The 20,340-nt window shown below is 35.8% G+C and overlaps 1 protein-coding gene across 14 annotated transcripts in view; it reads left to right on the plus strand.

Annotated features, from left to right (window-relative positions):
* LOC138761675 (double-stranded RNA-specific editase 1-like) overlaps window positions 1-20,340 on the plus strand; it is a 400,374-nt gene that overhangs the window by 95,178 nt on the left and 284,856 nt on the right. The window contains exons 2-3 of one of the 14 annotated variants that reach the window (XM_069934232.1): window positions 1,330-1,353; window positions 1,443-1,462. The exons of 12 other annotated variants lie outside the window; for them this stretch is intronic. In XM_069934232.1, coding sequence (XP_069790333.1) covers window positions 1,459-1,462 — 4 coding nt within the window. In that variant the 5' untranslated portion in view covers window positions 1,330-1,353; window positions 1,443-1,458. Of the gene's footprint in view, window positions 1-1,329; window positions 1,354-1,442; window positions 1,463-20,340 lie in introns of those variants that run through there. One more of the 14 variants, XM_069934226.1, reaches the window with a different exon arrangement.

A 20,340-nucleotide genomic window follows, 5' to 3' on the forward strand; every position in this document is an offset into this window, starting at 1 on the left:
TAGTTTTTTTCATTTAGCTTAATAATCTTTTTCTCTTCATTGGATTCTGAATTCCGTTAATATAACATTAATATTAAAGCATATGTCCATCCAGTGTCCTTCCCCCTCCCTATATAATATCCTATATAGGCTTAAAATAAAAAAGAAAAGATAGAGAAAGGAAAAGAGAAGCAATAAGTAAGGAAAAACCCCAGAGGCGTGTGATGTTAGTGTCTCTACTCCCCGATCTATGTGGGATGCAAGAAGTATCACATTAGTGCCCATGACTCCGCAGTGGTCAGCATCATACTCCCCACTAACTTGCTCGAAATACCATACTATCCCTTACAATGATCTTTTCAATAGAACTTAGAATTCATTAATTTTATCAAATATAATAGATCACGCACATTATAGGTTAAACCTTCCTCCTGTTTAATCTCTCTCGAAACACAATATACTTTCAGTTACAGCAGAAATCTTTCAATTGTGCAATTAATTCAGGTATCAACAGCCATGGTCTTCAGCAGGCAATGAATCAGCATCTACTTTTGCTTCATTAGGCTCAGTAAAAAATCTATTCCTCCCTCCCAGGACAAATACTTTCAATACAGCTGAATATCTCAAAACAAAGGCATAGCCTTTTTTCCGTAACACATCTTGAACTGGATTAAACTCTTTTCTCTTCTTCAACAATTCAAAACTTATGTCTGGATAAAAGAAAATCTTATTTCCATTATAAATCATAGGTGATTGTCTTTCTTTAGCTTCCTTTGCTGCCAGCTCCAATATCTTCTCTCTTACTTAATATTGAAGGAATCTGAGAAGTATTGGATGGGACCTTTGGTCAGGCTTAGGTTTAGTTTTCAATGCCCTGTGGGCTCGTTCAATCTCCAAATCTCCTTGAAATTTAGTCTGACTCAAAGATTCTGGTATTCACCGTTGCAAAAAATGTTTTCATTTCTTGACCTTTATCCCCTTCTTTAAGTCCAACAATCTTAATATATTCCTTCTGCTAAAGTTTTCCAAAACTTCTATCTTTTGCATTAACTGATCGTGCTTTGCAGCAGCCTCTGTTTGTACTTTCTTAATTTGGTCTTTGAGATTTTGAATCTTGGATTCATTCTCTTTCATTTTACCATCCGCTATTTCAAATCTAGTATAACCTTGTTGCATTTATCTTTCCATCTTATCACCATTCTTCTTTACTTCATCAGTTAATACTTCCATAGATTGTCGAAAAAGTCTAAAAATTGCTTCATTTCTCCAGAAGATAAAGAAGTCTCTGCACCTTTTTCTGCTTTTTTTCTTGATTGAAGGTTGTTCTTGATCTTTCTTTTGCTTTTCCAGGTCCTCTTCTTGATCACTGGAGGTGTAAGTGTCTTTAGTCTTTTTAAAAAATTACCTAATTTTTTTGTCCTCTGCACATGTGTAAACTTGGCTCTTATTCATTCTTTTCTCAGGCTTGGGATTTGCTGGATGAGTATGTATGAGAGAATAATTGGTTCATTTTCTGCAGTGTAATCTTGGGGCATATATATTAATTATGTCACTCTATACTGATTTCAAACAGATTTGGATAATTCTACCTCATTCCTTCAACCTAATTGCCAAAACAGCTTGTAGCATTCACCCTGTAATTATAACGTAGTGAAAAATTTAGAATTTTCAATGTAGGGTTTTCTTTCTGTACTGTGGGTGTCAAGCACTCTTGTTGTGGATAGGATTCTAGTCCATTGAAAATGGGGCATGATTACAAAATACAGGAAGGAGGGTGATAACAAAAGCAGCTAGAGCCTCAATTTTCATTGTGCAATGGCAGACTAAACTCTTTAATCATTTTAAGTGGAAGGAAAATGTACTAAACAGGGCTTGTAAGTGTATTTCAGTAAATCTCTGTTTTGTCTTGCATGCTGAGAAGATTGTTTTTTTTTGCATTAGCACTCAGTAACAAAACTACTCTATGGAGCCAGGGTTGTGCAAACAATATTCCATTTACACCACTCAAGGTGTACTGGTGTAGTAATTTACAAATTGTTGTGTTATAGAATGCTGTATGGAAAGTATGTCCTTCCTTACTGGATGATTTGCTTTCTGTGGGGAAAAAAAAATTCCCTGTGTCTTTTTGAACTTAAAAGAGCAAGTTGTGGGATTGATTCTTGAAAAGAAATCGAAAGGCATTTATTTTGCACTTAATTTTCCTTTCATATGAAGATAGCTTTGTAGCCAAATTCCTCACAAGAATTTTTCATTTTTGTGTTTACAATGATCATACATACAACAGAGATTCTTTTTCCTGGGGGTCGGGATGATTTGTTACTTTACGCCATTTACCCTTTGCTGAAAGCCATCATTTTTTTTTAACTGATATCTGGAAAAATTTTCTGAGAATTAAATCTGTGGAGAAATATTGATGTTCAAGTACAATGCAATTTGTCTTTATTATATTGGCCTGTTATAACAATTTTCAAGAAAATATCTGAAAATTATTTTCCTTTCTGGATGTTTATGGAAGCTGAGATCCAAAAAAACCAAAAATTGCATGTTAAGTTTGTTTCAATTCTCATGTGATCTCATAATATACTTGGCGTTTGCCCACAGACAGACAAATGAATAATTTTAGATGTGTCTCCTGCTGGCTGATTCACTTAGCTCTGATATTAACTGCATGCTAGAAGCAATGCTTGTAATATCCAGCTTGAAATAGCAAATATTGTTGATTACTGCTACTGTTCCAGGAGTAGATGCTTTCCAGTATATATTCAGATAAAGAGCAATTCAGATAATAGAAGGTATGACAAATCTATTCAGAACTGATTTGTGTGATTTATGCTTCATCTGTCATGGAATATTTGGTTAGTTTGATGTCCAGTTTACCCACTTAAAATAATGTTATCTTGAAAGTCTTTTCTCTCAGGTCTGGAATGTCAACTTTTTCAACATTCACACAGGTGATCGATCACATTTACATTCGTTCTGCACAGCATCATTTCAATTGCAAAATCTGTTTCTGTGAGAATCCTCAATGCAGTAACTTGGTTTCTTTGTTTTTTTCCAAAAATATGACTATGAAGCTATATAACATTTTTGAATGTGATTGTTTAACACTAATTTAGATGGAACAGAAAGTAATAAACAAGAGCAGAAAATTAGTCACATTTTGTGGTGTTGGAATTAAATAAACATGACCAGTGAAAATAAACTTCAGGAGAATCCCTCTTATCTGGAATTCAATCAAGCAGAAACTTAAAGAACCAGCAGAAAAAAAACTCAGAGGAAATAAATAAATAACAAGTCTGAAGGAATGAGACTGGGCAGATTGACCCCGCGGGGGAGCTCTGAGACTTTGTTGGGCATGTGCAGATTTGCATCACTGAACTTCAATGCGCGGACATTCTTACTGCTGTCACCACTTTGTGTGGAGGTGAGTCGGGCGGTCAGAGCGAGGTAGATGGTAAAGTTTCAATAAAGTTGTTTGAATAAAATGTTGCCCAGGATGAAGAGCCAGCTGATGCTGTTGATCGCTGTGGCAACTTTCCCAAAGTATTACCCTATCCCTGCCTAGTACAGTCTTTATCTTTATTAGTACAGGCAGTCCCCAGGTTGTGAATGAGTTTCGTGTCTTGGGTTGTCCATAAGTCGAATTTGTAAGTAAGGTGGAACAGGTACTTAGGGTTCTTATTTAGCTTCATAAAATTATGTGCATGAATCAGTTGGAGGCACAATGCGCATTTATGCGCACACGCAGATTGGAACACAATTATATTCAAATTGGGGAATAGCCTGATCGTAAGTACAAGTTGTTCGTAACCCAGGGACTGCCTGTATTAGGTATGTTAGTTAGACTTTATCTGTAAATTTGGAGGAGTTGGGTTAATTATGATGGTGGGATGGTTAGCATTGCAGTTAGCTCAACACTGTTACCATGCCAGTGACTGGGGTGTGATGAATCTGTGTCATGATGTCAGTCTTTCGCTGTGCTTAGTCTGCCCTCCTGACATTGGACATGTATTATCTCTATCATGAAAGACACTCCCCTTGGGTATAACTGTGTACACGCCCATTATCATTCATTATTGTATTGCTAAGTTTCTACTAATGAAAGCCATGATTTCTGGTTAACTACACAGCCTTCGGATTCTTCATTTACTGGCATTTCATGGGGTTCAAATTTAAATTTTATAAGTTACAGGAGTTACCTGATCAAAGTAAACTTTACATAATTAAAGGCTTCGATACTGATTTTTTTCATATTTTGGACTGTCTTTTATCTTTTAAATGGTGTGTTCTTTATATAGGTGTATAGGTGTATTAGTTAGGCTTTGGAAGAGTGAGTCTCAGTCACTGGAAAATTTTGCATATCCACTATCCGTGATCTCTTTCAGTCTTGGATAATGGGGATTCCACTGTATTTCATAATTTGGAACACTGAATATTCGATTGATATTAAACTTCATTTGCATGCTTTAATCTATTTGAAATATTTAAATCAGTGGCACTAATATCCTGATGTTTAACAAATTTTATTTATTTCTCATTTTTGTTGATTTTTTTTGCATTTATATACAATTTCTGTTGTCCATTTCTTTTACATAGCCATGTGATGACTTTTGACTTGGTCTTGCTTCACCTACTTCTGAACCCATTGTCCTACCTTTGCTATCTCCACACTTGACAATTATAATGTTCTGAATGTCATCATACATACATTCCTCATAAATTTATTGACATCTCAAATTTAGTGTCCTTTCCTGAACTTGCATCAAACAACACCCCTGTGCTCACTGATAAACCTTGGCAGCTAGTTAAGCATGATTTTTTTTAAAAACACCTCTCATGTTCTAAGCCCTTCTTATTTCTGAGTCCTACAGCCACAGAGCTTTCTAAACTAAGTACGTTTATTTGTCACAGGATACTGAGTACAGCGAGAAAGATTTTTCTGTTAGCAGACTGATTGCTTGGTGATAATTGATCTTTCTCTCCATTGCAAACCAAACTAAGTAGCATGATAGTCCTGTTATGAGGTTCATTCGGGAACCTGATGGCTGCAAGGAAACCCATCTTTAAGCTTGTTGTAGTGTGCTTTCACACTCTAAAACTTTTCTCTATGATCGGAGGAGGAGAACTGAGTGTGTCCTGGGTTTTATGAGTCTTTAAAATATTGGCTGCCTTTCCTTGGCAGTAGAAGATGTTGATGATGTCCATGAAATGTCCGAAAGGTTGCATTATGCTTTTGCACAGCATTCACTACCTTCTGTAGTTTCTCCCTATCTTGAGAAGAAGAGTTATTGCACTATGTTCTGATGCATCCAGCAAATATGCTGTTGATGGTGCACCTGTAGAAGTGATTGACATACCAAACTTACTTAGTTTTCTCAAAGTAGAAGGATTGGTACACTCTCTTGACTGTCACAGCAATGTGTTTGTCCAGGGTCAGGTCATTGAGATATTTATTTCTTTTAAGAATGAAGCGATGTTATTTTTCAACTTCAGCTCCAGTAATGTGTGTATTAATGTCCCCCACCATTAATGTGGGCATTAATGACCCCCCCCTTAAACTCTCGTTTGTCTCATAAACATTGAGAGAGAGGAGGGTTATTATCTTCACACCATGCCAATAGACTTTCAATCTCCTTGTATTCTGTTTCATCATTGTCTTGATACCCACTGTGGAGTCATTGGCAAATTTGAAAATGGAGTTGGAACAGTATTTAACTGCATAGTTGTGGGAGAAGAGGTAGTATAGTAGGGGACTGGTACACATATATGGAGGACTGGTGTTGAGTATGACCATGGAAGAGATGTTGTTACCCATTGTTATTGTAACATGTTACAGAGAAATTTAGGGATCCAATTGCAGAGGGGGCGCTGAGGCCGAGAACAGATATTTGAGTAAGTTTGCATTGAAGGTGGAGTTATAGACTTTGAACAGTGGGCTAACATGGGTGCTTTAGGTATCCAGATGTTCTAAGAGAGCCAGGGAGATGGCAACTGCTGTGGATCTTTTTTTCCAGTTGGAAAATTGAAGGGAGTCATGGCTGGTTGGGAGGCTAGAATTAATGTGAGCCATGGCCATCTTTTGAAACATGCCATGATGTTGGACATCAAAGTTGCTAACTGGAAGTCATGTTGATCCATTGTTGTGCTTTGGTACTGATATGATGGTGGCCTTTTTGAACCAAGTGGGAACAGTGTAGGGAGAGATTAAAGATATCTGAATAATACATCCTCCAGTTGATCTGCACAAGCTCTCAGGCCCTCCATCTGGGCCAGTTGTTTTCCATGAGTTCACCTACTGGAAGAGGGCTCTGATTTCAGCATCATTGACTATGGGAGCAATAGAAGAGGTTGTAGAAGATGAGGTAGATGTCACTTCCCTGCTGGCTACTTATTCGAGTGAGTATAGAACTTATTTAACTCCTTATGGATTTCACTGTTGTTGCTCTTATTTAATCTAGGGTTTCTTGTTTTGCCATATTTATGACATAATAATTGATATGAAATTGTCAAAAAAAGACAGAAATAAATATCATTGTGATTGAAAAAGGTATAAACATTTTGGTAGAATATTCATTTTAACTGAATTAATATGACCAATCATTGTCAATGAGAGTGGTGACCATCCTGTAAGAATTGATTTGGTTTGGTTGACTAAAAGTGCAAAGTTTTCTTAAAATTAAAAAAAAAAATTATTAGTTATAATAATGCCTAAGTATTTAAATTGTTCATTCACTATTTTGAATGGATATTTAGAATAAAGTTCCGGTGCACCCTTCAATGGCAGTAATTCTCTTATGAAGATTGATCTTTTAACCAGCAAATGTGCTGAAATGAGGAAGTAATGATAGTATATTCGATATGGATAACTCTGGGATGGAAATGAGCATAAACAGGCCATCTGCATAAAGAGTAATTCCCCAAACCAAACCAGTAAAATCAGGATTTGCCTGCAGAGCAATAGCAAAGGGTTCCAGTACTAAGTCAAAAAATGATGGACTCAGAGGACAGCCTTGTCTTGTGCCTCAATGTAGTTTAAAAAGTTTGGATTGCTGGGAATTGGTACTAATTGATTGAATAAAAGGTATCTTTAGAATACTAGAAATAATGGGGGATTAGCCCAACCTAATTTTCCGCTTTTACTACTGGGCTATAAACATAAGAAATGTTACTTTTGTTGCATTGTGAAAAGACAGATGAATATCCTAATTGGATTGAGATGGAGTTGAAGTCCCTCAGAAATATCTCCCTATGGGCGAGATTGGGGTCACCTTTACTTACCTCTATTCAAAAATTGACAAAAAGCTTAATAATACACAGATTGGAGATCTGGAATAAATTCAGAAAAAAATTCAGACTTATGGGATTTATAGTTACAATTCCTGTAATATCTAATTATTTATTTCAACCAGCTATTTTAGATGTCTGTTTTCAAGAATGGAATTTTTTAGGTATTAATAGTTTTAAAGATCTTTTTTATACAACAACTGGGGACGATATTTAATCTATCAAATAGGCATTATTTCAGATACTATCAAATTTGACATTTTGATTGTTCGAAGCTTTTAACATTTTCCTACTCTTTCTGACCCAAATTTTATCGCTGAGCTATTCCAGTTACAATTTACTCATAAAGGTATGATATCTGCTTTATATTATAAACTATTGAGTATTAAAGCAATTTCTTTAAGTGGAATTAAAACTGAATGGGAGAATGATCTGAATATCTCTTTCTCAGAGGAAGAATGGATTTCAATTTGGGCCTGATTTATGATTCAGCATTGTGCACTCGGCATAATCTTATTCAATTCAAAGTGCTACATTGTGTACATTTCTCCTCAGTCAAACTTGCTCAAATTTATTCTTGTATTAGTTCACTTTGTGACAAATGTAAAATATTCGATGCCTCTTTGTTACATATGTTTTGGACTTGCCCTAATTTGCAAAAATATTGGACTGACATTTTTAGAACTTTTTCAGTCATATTTAGGATCATTTTAGATCCATGCCTGGTCATTGCACTATTTGGTTTTTCTAAAGATATTAAAATTATTTTATCTTCTAATCAAAGACAGGTTGTAGCATTCTCCACTCTATTAGCCAAGAAGATGTATTAAGATGTAAAGATGACTTCCTACCTACACATAATCAATGGCTATTAGATATTATGTCCTTTTAAAATCTGGAGAAAATTAAGCATAATGTCACAAATATCAAGATTTTTTAAAATAAGATTTGGGGCCCATTTATAGCTCATTTGGCGTGCTTGTTTGGATCCCCTGAGGCTGCTTGTTCAGATTTAACATGACATACAATATGAATTTTATTGGTAGAATAAAATTGGGTTTGAATTTTTTTTCTTTTTTTCTTACTTATCTCATAATATTGTATGCATTACCATATATTGGATTTAAAATTAAGTAGTATTGCTACTGTACCATATGTTATTAATTGTAAACCTGCAAAGGTTTCATTGCAATTGATTTACTGCTTTTTTTTGGTTAGTTTTTCTGATAAAACTCAATAAAGATAATTTTAAAAGAAAGATACTTTGTTGCTCTACTCTGTATTCAGTGAGAGCATGGATCTCTGCCATGACTGCTGTGTGCCTTTGATGGTCTCTTGTGATTTGAGCTTGTTGTGGTACCATTTCTTGGTTTCTCCAACAGACTTGTGGAGACCTACTTGGATGAACCTGGCCTTTAGCAGCGAGTTGACTTCCTGGTTCATTCATAGTTTCTGATTGGGAAATAGTTTTATTGACTTTTTGATTATGCAGCCTTCCATGCACTTGGTGATGTAAGGTCATTGGCTGAATCCTTGAATACGAACAGATGGACCAACATGAAGCAGTTGCATAGGATGCCATCCATATCCTCAGACAATTGTTGAATGACATCTCACCACTGTTCCCTCCCTCCTCAGCTTCTGCTTGTATGCAGGTCGCATCAACACAGCTGAATGGTCTGAAGTGTTGTTGAAGGATGGAATGGTTGGCATTCAGAAATGTGTACCAGTCATCCAAAGTTGTGGAATTTTTGGTGGGGCAAGATATGTTTAATCTTGAGGATGGTTGGTTGAAATTTCTGGCAATTAATATGGCTTTAGGATACTTCCATTTCAAGGTTGTGCCTGGAGGTGAATTGTTCATCTTGGACTTGCTTCATGTTTACCTGAGGTGGTATGTGGACTGCATTTGGTGTAATGGATATGGATGCTTGCAGCTAGCTGGTAGTCAGGCCAGCACTTCACTGTGAGACATTGGGCACACAACATCTCCTCAATTGCCAGGAAAGCGCAACAATGACTACACTTCCTGAAAAGACTGAAGTGGCAAGGGTACCAGCCACCATTTTGTCAACCTTCTGCAGGAGATCTATCGAGAGCACCCTGGTCGGCTGCATCACATTGTGGTACGGTTAACACAGAGGATTGGATCGATCAATCCACAGGACCATAAGAGCATCAGAGAGGACCACTGGAGTCTCCCTCTTCCTTCCCATCCCCCCCCTCCCGTTGACTTAATTGGAATTTCTGAAACTGTTGAAATTTGAGCTTCAACAATCTTAATTCTTCCAGCATTTTTGAATGCGGTTTTAGCTTCAAGGACCAAAGATATGGAATTCCCTCCCTCTTGCTGACTTGAAATAGTTCTATAATACTTGCCTGTTTTAGCTCTATCCTAATGTCATTCTGGGTGGCAGTTTGTCAAATTTTATTTGCAGATACTCTTGTGAAGCACCTCAGGACATTGTCCCACTTTGAGGATGATGAAAAAATATTGCAACACTAAAGAAATTCTGTGAAATAAGGAAAACCAGAGATCTTTTCTGAATAAAAGATAGAATTAACCCTTTGTTTAATTTGTCTCAAACTACAGTATAAAATTTTCAGTTTGAGAAACTCGATGAAGTTCAGAATTCAGTTGAGTTTGCACAATATGGTTGGTACATATATGTTGCATATAATGAGTAAAATATTTGAAAAGCAAAGTGTGTGCTCTATTCTCACTACTGGCATCAGGAAGGGGGTATAGGTGTCACAGGAGTGGCACCACCAGGTTCAAGAATAGCTGCAACCTCTCCATCATATGACTCTTCAATAACAAACTTAATCAGGGACTCATTTGAGAACTCCTCTTTTGTACTTTATTGATTTTTAAAAATTTTCTCTGTATTGCACAGTCAGTTTGTTTACTTTCGTTGTTGGTTTGCAGTTTTTAAATTTATTTACAGGTGTTAGATGTGTATTTTTTTTGTGCACTTGGCAATAAGTAGTAATTCTGTCTCCCCTGCAGGAAAAAAGAATCTCAGGATTGTATGTGATATCATGAATGTACTCTGACAATAAATCTGAAATCTAAAATGGAAAGTGTGCTTCACTGAAAACCCTCTTTGGATTTACACAACTCACAAAAGTGAACAGAGAAGTCATTCAACCCTTCTTGCTTGTTCATGCTCAATGGGACTACGGTCAAATTTACTCCCATTTCCCATCTTTTATCCACAATAATCTATCATATTTGTTCTCTCCACTAAAGTTCATTGATGAAACATGCCTTTGGTGTCAATGACTTCATGACAAATACAAGTTATGCAAAATCATTGCACCTTATCCACCTTGCAGCAAATATTTTTGTTAATTGCTAAGATTATGGATCAAGTGAAACTGACGTAACAGGTATGAAACCTACTTATTTACTTGCCTTTATATATTTTTTAAAAAGTACTTGAGTTAAACAAGAAAGACTGCATTTTCTGGAGAAACAGCAGGTCATGCAGCATCCATATGAAGTAAAGGATAACCAACGTTTCGGGCCTGGGTACTTCGTCTGGTCTCATCAAAAATATGCAAGTACCTGACTAAAAAAAGGTGGGGGAGGAGCACAGGCTAATAGATAAGAAAGAGATCATTGGTGGATATAGGTGGGAGGGTAGAAGAGAAAAAATGAAGAAAATGATGGGGGAAAGAGGGGTGAGGGTAGCTCTCTGATGGGAGAAGGAAGAGACTGGGATGCAGCGCTGAAGGAAATGAGATAGAGGGATAGAGAAAAGAGAAACTTGGGGGAATGGATAACAGAAATGTTAATGTTGTCTGGTTGAAAAGGGCCAAGATAGAATGCATGATATTGTTCCTCCAATTTGCACATGGATTTGGTATTGCAGTACCCATGGCCATGGACAGACATGTCGGTGTGGTATAGGTGTCTGGAATTGAAATGGTTGCCCACTGTAAGTTCGAAGCTGTTGCAGCAGACAGAATGTAGATGCTCAACAAAAGTCTCCCAGACTATGTTTGGTCTTCCTGATGGAGAGGAGGCCATATCGGGAGCACTGGATACAGACATTGACCCCAACAGATTAACTTGGAAGGAGTGTTTGGGCCCCGAATGATGGTGAGGGAGGAGGTATGGGTGCTAGTGTAGCATTTCTTGCAATGCAATACTTTGTTTAAATATTTTATTTTTGTTTTTTTTTTCATAAATGTGTACATAGAAAAACTTTCCTCTATATTATACTTTAAAAAAAACCGAAACAACCCCTTCCCTCCCCTTCCCTTTCACAATATAAATCACATACCACCAGGGCTCACATTTATGTTGATCATCAAAAATTCTATATGGGGAAGTCATTTGGATTTATACTATAGCAGCATTTATTAATATCCTTTTTATTGTTTTTATGATTACAATTGGGCCCCTATATGATCAAAATATGGCTGCTATATCTTAATAAAGATGTCATATTCTTTAGGTTGTATGTATTTTTTTCCATAGGTAAACAGCTATTCATCTCAGCAGTCCATCGTGCTATATGCAGAGGGGAGTCGGATAACCAAACAGTTGCAATACATTCCTTAGCCACTGCTAAGGCTATTTTAACAAATGAAATTTGAAGTTTAGTTAATTACTTCTTTCAATAAAATTGGCCAAAATATAAAGCTCTGGGTCACCAGTGAAGGCCACCTCTGTTAATATTTAAATAATATTCTGCCAAAAAGGACTTAACTTCACATGTGACCATGTAGCATGTAAAAACATTCCTATTTCTGTCCCATACCTGAAACACATTTCTAATATTTCAGATTTTGATTTATGCAACTTCTATGGTGTGAGATATAATTGGTGTTGGAAATAGTATTGTAATAATCTGTATCTCGCATTTATAATTGATGCCATGATGTCCAAACACCAATCAGACCAACATTTTTCCATTATTGCAACACCTGGACTTGACTCCCATCTTTCTCTTGATCTTTGTAAACTTATTTTTGCACTTTCATTCTGGAGAACATAGTACATCTTAGTTATAAATTTAGGTATATTCCCCAGCCAAATCATTTATTCCATTTCACTAATTTCAAGTGGGGCTTAACTTTGCCTCCATCTTACTCTTAGGAACGATCTGAGCTAGGGAAATCAAAAGAAATTCCCATTAGGCACTCCGTATTTATTTCTTAATTGTTCAAAATGCATGAGAGATCCCTCCATATAACAATCATTAATATATCTTATTCCTATGTCACACCATGAATTCAATATTTTGTTACCCAGATTCATAGGCAGCAATACATTTTTACATAATTCTGTTATTAAAATGATATACCTGCTTTTTTTTTCCATGCACTCATTTATTTCTTTCCACATTCTAATCATATGTATTAATATAGGGTTATCCGTCTTGATATTCCACTTATAAATAAAGTCTTTTGCTGTTTCTTCTTCTAATGAATTCAATTCCATTCATATCCAAGAAAGGGGAATGTCTTCTCAAAAAAAAAGATAAAAATCTTGCTTGTACTGATAAATAATATTTCTTAAAGTCTGGAAGTCAAAGCCCTCCCATTTTATAATCCCATGTTTGCTTTTCCAATGAACTTTTTTTTTCCATAGGAATTGCCTTATGTAATCATTCAATAATTTAAAGAAATTTTTAGGTAGTGCAATAGGCAACAATTGAAAAAGATACTGTAATCTTGGCATCACCTTCATTTTAATACAATTTACTCTTCCTACTTGAGCAGTGGTACTCAATCTTTTATTTTCCACTCACATGCCACTTTAAATAATCCCTCTGTACTTAGTAAAGGATTGCTTAAGGTGGCATGTGAGTGGGAAGGGAAGATTGAGAATCATTGCTGAAAACCCAATTGTTATAGAAATATTTTGCTTGAGAAAAATTGTCATTGGCCCATTCCTTTGGAGTTATGAAACCATGCATATAATAAGTCAATTAGGTACGATAAAAACAGTGGTTTTCAAACATTTTCTTTCCACTCACATACCACCTTAAGCAATCCCTTACTAATCACAGAGCACCTATGGCATAGGGAATACTTAGTGGTGTGTGAGTGGAAAGATAAAGGTTGAGAACCACTCCACTAGAGTTATTGGCAGGTCTTTTCATTTCTGTAAATTTTTCTCATTTAAGAGGAGTGTAATTAAATTTGTACAAGTTTTGCAAATTACTATCTGTCATTATTCCTAAATATTTGATTCCATCTATCTTCCATTTCAAACCTTTCTGATATCTTTCATAATAAAAAAAATTTTCAATAGCATTATCTCACTTTTGTCCATATTTATTTTATGACCTGATACTCTTCCATGTTTTTTCTAATGTCGTTTGTAATCTTATCAATGTCTATTCAATCTACTCAAGGGAAAAACCCCTGACATCTGATTGTTAGTTATAATTTTGGCTTGTGGTTTATGACAAAGAGTTCTTATCTAGTTTATAAATTTTCTGCCTACACCAAATTTTTCCTGTTTTAAATAAGTAAGACTATTCTATTCGATTGATTTGCTTTTTCTGCATCGAGAGATAGTTGGACTTGGATTCAACTTTGATTTTGCTATGTATTATATTGAATAATCTACCTAGACTATTTGAAGACTGTCTTCCTTTAATAAATGCCTCCTGATCTGGATGTATTAATTTTGGTAAATACTCACCCAGTCTGTTGGCTCGTGCCTTTGCTAGAATGTTATAGTCTGCATTCAGAAGTGATATTGGTCTGTATGATGAGGTTTTTAATGCATCTCTACCTTTCTTCGGTAGCACTGAAATTATAGCAGTTGAAAATGATTCTGGGAGGGTCTGGGTCTCCACTGCCTGGTCTAACACATCCATCATAAGAGGTATAACACATCTTTAAATTGTCTGTGGAACTCAGGAGGAAGCCCATTTTCCCCTGGAGATTTGTTAGCTTGTAAAGAACCAAAGGCTTTCTTGATATCTTCTCTTGTGAAAGAGTCATTTAAATCAATTCATCTAATTTTGGAAGTTCCACATTTGTTAAAAATTCATCTCATTTTCATCTCCTAACAATTCTGATTTGTATAGTTTCATACAGCATTGTCTAAAAGTATTATTTATTTCTTTTTGATTATCTGTTATAAAATTGGTGTCTTTTTATTGCATTTATCATTCTAGATGACTCCTCCACCTTTAACTGCCAAGATAAAACTTTATGCGCCTGTTCCCCTTATTCATAATATTTTTGTTTGGTTTTTAATATTTTTTTCCCATTCTATATGTTTGTAATGTGTAAAATTTCAATTTTTAATCATATAACAATTACAGCAAGGAAACAGGCTAGTTTTGCCCTTCTAGTCTGCACTGATCCAAGTACCCTCCTCTAATCCCTCTGCCCATTTCCCTCCATCCCCTCCCATCCATATACTTGTTCAACTCTTTCTTAAATGACATAATTGACCCTGCCTCCACCACCTTTCCCAGAAGCCCATTCCACACAGTAATCACTCTCTGAGTAAAGAAGTTCCTCCTCATGTTACTCCTAAACCTTTGCCCGTCAACTCTCAACCCATGACCTCTTGTATCCATCTCTCTTACTCTCAATGGGAATGCCTTTCCACATCAACTCTATCCCTCTCATTATCTTAGATATTTGTAATGTGTAATATTTCAATTTTTAAATTCTCTAACAGACTATATTTTTCTTGTGACCCTGTTCTCTGATATTTTTCCAATTTTGTAATATCTTTCTCTTGACCTTATAGTTCTGTAGCATATTATCTCAAGATTTTTGTATAGGAAATGATTTGTCCTCTGAGATAAACTTTTAGCATATCTCATAGCAAAAAGCTATTATTAGTAGAAGAAAGATTAGTTTCACAGAATAGTTCTAGCTGTCTCTTAATAAACTCACAAAAGTCCTTCCTTTTCAACAGTCTGGCATTCAGATGCCATCTGTATCCATTTTCTTCTTTTTCCACTATTGCAATAGTTGAATGGTGAATAGTCTGATAAAAGTCTTGGCAAATATTCTGTTTTTACCACTTTACTTTTTAACTGGGCAGACATTAAAAATAAATCAATCTTTGAATGTGAATCATGCACACTTGAGTAGAATGAGTAGTCTCTTTGTACAGGGTTAAGTGCCTCCATATATTAGTCAAATTTAAATCCTTCATAAATGATAGTATCACTTTTGCCCTTGTCATTGTTCTGGCAGATTTATCCAGTATTGGATTTAGAGAAAAATTGATGTCTCCTCCAACCAGTATATTTTGTCTTTCCTCTGCTGTTTTTAAAAAGTTATCTTTCTTAAAGGCTTCATCATCATAATTTGGTACAGAGATGTTCATAAACTTCCATGATTCTGCATTAATTTTACAATGTGCCATGACAAATCTTCCATCTTGGTCAGTAAGTGTTCCTTCTCTTATTATTGTTGTATTTTTATCAATTAGAATCGCTATTCCTCTTGTTTTAAGCCAAATCAAGATTATATTACTTGTCCCACCCATCTTCTTTTTAATTTAGCATGATCTAATTTGGTAAGATGGTTCTTGTGGAAAGACTATATCTGCCTTTAGTTTTTAAAGTTGTGCTAAGACTCCCTCCTTTTAACCATTCTCTTTATCCCATTAACATTAAGACTAATAAATTTAAATGTTCTACCCAAATTGATTTTTTTAACAAATATTGTTTAACAGTAAAACCTTCTGGATTATTTAAATAATAGTGATCTTTCCCCTTTAAAAAAACACATACAATGTCCCTGCCCTGATGGTGATGTAAACGGGAAACCCTGAAAGCCCACAGAGTCTCTCTCGAGGAAGAACCACCCCTTCCTTTAGTGCCATTTTTTATATATTCACCTCTGGGCACTATTCTCCCCCAAGAATGGAGTTTCCACCACGCTACTACTTTTCCCAACTTTTCTCTCTGAGCTCTATATGAACATTTCAACAAAATTTACTTTTCAATAGTAAATATGATGTTTTTCTAAATAAAATAGCCTTTACTTAGTCCCACTGTAAACATGCTTCACAGTTTTCCTTTTTGACAACCGTAGCCTTTTCATAAGCCTCGCAAGAGGTCTTCCACTTCGTTCTTAGTCTTGAAAAATCATCGATTATCTCCTGCTTCTTCGACTCTCAGAGTCACATCGAATATTTCAAGTTTTGGAGTGTAGTTGTCTTTACATCATCAAACTCCTTCCTTTGCTGAATCAAAGTAGGACTAAAATCTTGGAAAAATAGCACGTTTTCATGGTCAATCTCGAACAGACCATTGTTTTGCTTAGAGTATGTTACTTGCAGAATTGTCTTCCGTTCCTGGTAACTCAAAAGTCTTACCAGGCGAGGTCGTGGTTGTTGATCGTCGGCTTTCTTTGGACCAAGGGTCCGGTGAGCGTTTTTTTTCCACAGCACTTGTGGGATCCACGTTTCAAAGAAGTTAACCGGATTTCTCCCCTCGATTCCTTCTTTCAGTCTGATAATTTGAACATTATTTCGTCTGCTAAAATTCTCCATGTGGTCGATCTTGTCCAGCAGACCTTGTCTGTTCAACTCCCATCGCTTCACATCTTTCTCCACAGCTTTTGAGCTTATCTTGTGTTTTTACCAATTCTGCTTCTGCTTGGGTCATTCTTTCCATTAACTCTTCAACAATTTCTTTAATTTCAGTCATCCTTTTAGTCATGTTTCTCATTACATTTTCAATGCCAACAAATTGATTTTTCATATTTTCCATTTTAATATTTAGTTCTAGTCCTGACTCCCCAGCTCTGCTGAGGTCCACTGGTTCAGGGGCCACTCTTGCGCCACTCCCTTATGGGCTTGTGCTCTATGTTTCTGGTTTAGCAGAACCTTCATTTTTTTTGTTCTTGGCTGCCTTGGTTGTTTTGCCAATTTTTTAGTGAAAAATTCTTAATTTTAAAGTTTTAACCGGCTTTTTGATACTCTTCACGGAGAACTTGATCAAAACAGGTCTGTCTAATTCCATGGTCTCCCTTCCCCACCTTGCAGTGCAGTACTCTCCAGATAGGCCAGGGAGAGGGCACAAGGAGAGGCCCTGATGACAAAAGCACAGGGTACAAAGTAAATAAGCTCATAAAAGGAGCAGCTGCAAAAGTGATTATTCAACTACAAGAATTCTGAATGTTAGGTGGTATTTTGCTCAAGTGAAGACCATACATTTTCATGAATTGTATATTGGCATATGTACCAAGGTACAGTGAAAAGCTTTTTGTTTGCTATCCAAGCAAGTTAACTCGACTTGAGTTCAGTAAAAGTGCAAGTATAGTGTGAGAAAATGCAGGGGAGAAGGAAAAATACAATTGCACTAGAAGTCCGAAAATCCAGAATGCTCAGGGGTTGGTTCTGTCCTGATTTTTAGGATTCTCGCGCAGTACTTTTAAAATGCAAACATAAGGAGGAATAAAGAAGAGATGAACAGGAAATTTTGAAAGTTTATTCATTAGCAAATACAGAATGCCTCATTTATCAAAACGAGCAGTTTTGAAGAAAGCTCGTCAACACTTGACAAAGGTGTGAACTATTTTTTTCACCTCAGAGAAGCATGTAATGCTTGAAATTATGTTTAAAAATTAACATTGTAAAATAAAATGCAGTATACAAATGAATTTCTTTGTGATAAGATTAACTGTGTTAAGCTGTGGTTGCTTGTTGCCACTGCATCTGTGGAGATTTACATTTAAGTGCGATAACAGCAAGAAAGAAACTGTCTTGGAATTTGGGGGTTTGTATTTTCAAGCTTGGTTATCTTCCGCACGATGGTAAAGAGGAGGGATGTGGTGCCATATATGATGGTCATTCTGGACTATATTAATTGGAGAATAGAAGGATGAGGGGGGGTATCTGATGGAAATGTTTAACCTTATGAAAGGAATATATGAAAAAGAAACGTGAAGTTGTTTTCATTGGTAGCTGATGCTCGAATGGGGCAACATAGCAGAACGGGGCTAAAGTGGCAAGAATTGGGGGAGTAGATTTAGAACATACAATTCAATAGCAGAGTTCAGGGCCTTTAGCCTATAGTGTTGTGCTGACGTAATAACCTTTTCAGACAACTGTCTCGAATTTCCATAACTTCATTTTTCTCAGTTCCATGTACCTATCTAATATTCAAACTAATATGTCCATCACCAATGCCAGCAGTGCATTCCATGCACCCACTTATCTCTGTGTGGAAAAACTTTCCTCTTTCACCCCCATGTACTGACTTCCAAGCGCCTTACACCCCTCTCATGTTAGCCATTTCAGCCTGGGGAAAAAAAAAAATCTTTGGTCATCCACACAATAAATGCCTCTCATCATCTTGTACTCCTCTATCAAGGAGAAAAGACCAGGTTTACTCAACCTATCTTCAAAGGCATGCACTCCAATCTAGGCAGCATCCTTGTAAATCTCCTCTGAACCCTATCTATATCATTCACATCATTCCTGTAGTGAGGTGACCAGAACTGAACACAATGTTCCAAGTGGGGATCTAAAGTCTTAAGCATCTGTGGCTCTTGAACTGATCCCACGGTTAATGAAAGCCAACACACCAGTCTTTTTTTTTATTTTTAATTTTTTTATTTTTCACACCATAAATCACATTAACCATGGTACACACTTTTTCCTTTTCACACATATACAGTGCCATTTTCTTCCCCCCCCACTCCTCCCATCCCACCCTCCCTACCTCCCCCCTCCCGTCCATTTAAGGTATAAAATCTAGGATACATTAAACCAGTCAGACAATGTTGTCATTCAATAAAAATAAACAAGAAATTCCACTGAGTCCATTCTTTTCATTTCCTTTTCCTTCCGTTAACTTAGGTAATGATTGTCCCCGGTAGGTTTTCGCTATTGTATTTAATGTAAGGCTCCCATATTTGTTCGAATATTTCAATATTATTTCTTAAACTATATGTTATTTTTTCTAATGGAATACATTTATTCATTTTTATATACCATTGTTGTATTTTCAAATTATCTTCCAATTTCCAGGTTGACATAATACATTTTTTTGCTACGGCTAGAGCTATCTTAACAAATCTTTTTTGTGCATCCTCCAAATCAATTCCAAATTCTTTGTTTTTTATGTTACTTAGGAGGAAGATCTCTGGATTCTTTGGTATATTGTTTTCTGTTATTTTATTTAATATCTGATTTAGATCTTCCCAAAATTTTTCTACTTTCTCACATGTCCAGATTGCATGAATTGTCGTTCCCATTTCTTTTTTACATCGAAAACATCTATCAGATACTGTTGGGTCCCATTTATTTAACTTTTGAGGTGTAATGTATAGCCTGTGTATCCAGTTATATTGTATCATACGTAACCTCGTATTTATTGTATTTCTCATCGTTCCGGAGCATAACTTCTCCCATGTTTCCTTTTTTATCTTTATATTTAAATCTTGTTCCCATTTTTGTTTAGTTTTACCATTTGTTTCCTCATTCTCCTTTTCTTGCAGTTTAATATACATATTTGTTATAAATCTTTTGATTATCATTGTATCTGTAATCACATATTCAAGGTTACTTCCCTCTGGCAAACTCAAACTGCTTCCTAATTTATCCTTCAAGTAGGATCTCAATTGGTAATATGCGAGCGCTGTATCTTGAGTTATATTGTACTTATCTTTCATTAGTTCAAAGGATAAGAATCTATTTCCTGAAAAACAATTTTCTATTCTTTTAATCCCTTTTTTTTCCCATTCTCTAAAGGAAAGGTTATCTATTGTAAAAGGGAGTAACTTGTATTGTGTCAATATTAGTTTTGGTAATTGATAATTTGTTTTATTTCTTTCTACATGAATCTTCCAAATATTGAGGAGATGATGTAATACTGGAGAAGTTCTATGTTGTACCAATTTTTCATCCCATTTATATAATATGTGTTCAGGTATCTTTTCCCCTATTTTATCTAATTCTAATCTCGCCCAATCTGGTTTTTCCCTTGTTTGATAAAAATCTGATAGGTATCTTAATTGTGCGGCTCTATAATAATTTTTAAAGTTTGGCAGTTGTAAGCCTCCTTGTTTATACCATTCTGTTAATTTATCTAGTGCTATCCTCGGTTTCCCCCCTCTCCATAAAAA

The sequence above is a fragment of the Narcine bancroftii genome, chromosome 4 (assembly GCF_036971445.1).
Source record: "Narcine bancroftii isolate sNarBan1 chromosome 4, sNarBan1.hap1, whole genome shotgun sequence".
Taxonomy (NCBI): Eukaryota; Metazoa; Chordata; class Chondrichthyes; order Torpediniformes; family Narcinidae; genus Narcine; species Narcine bancroftii.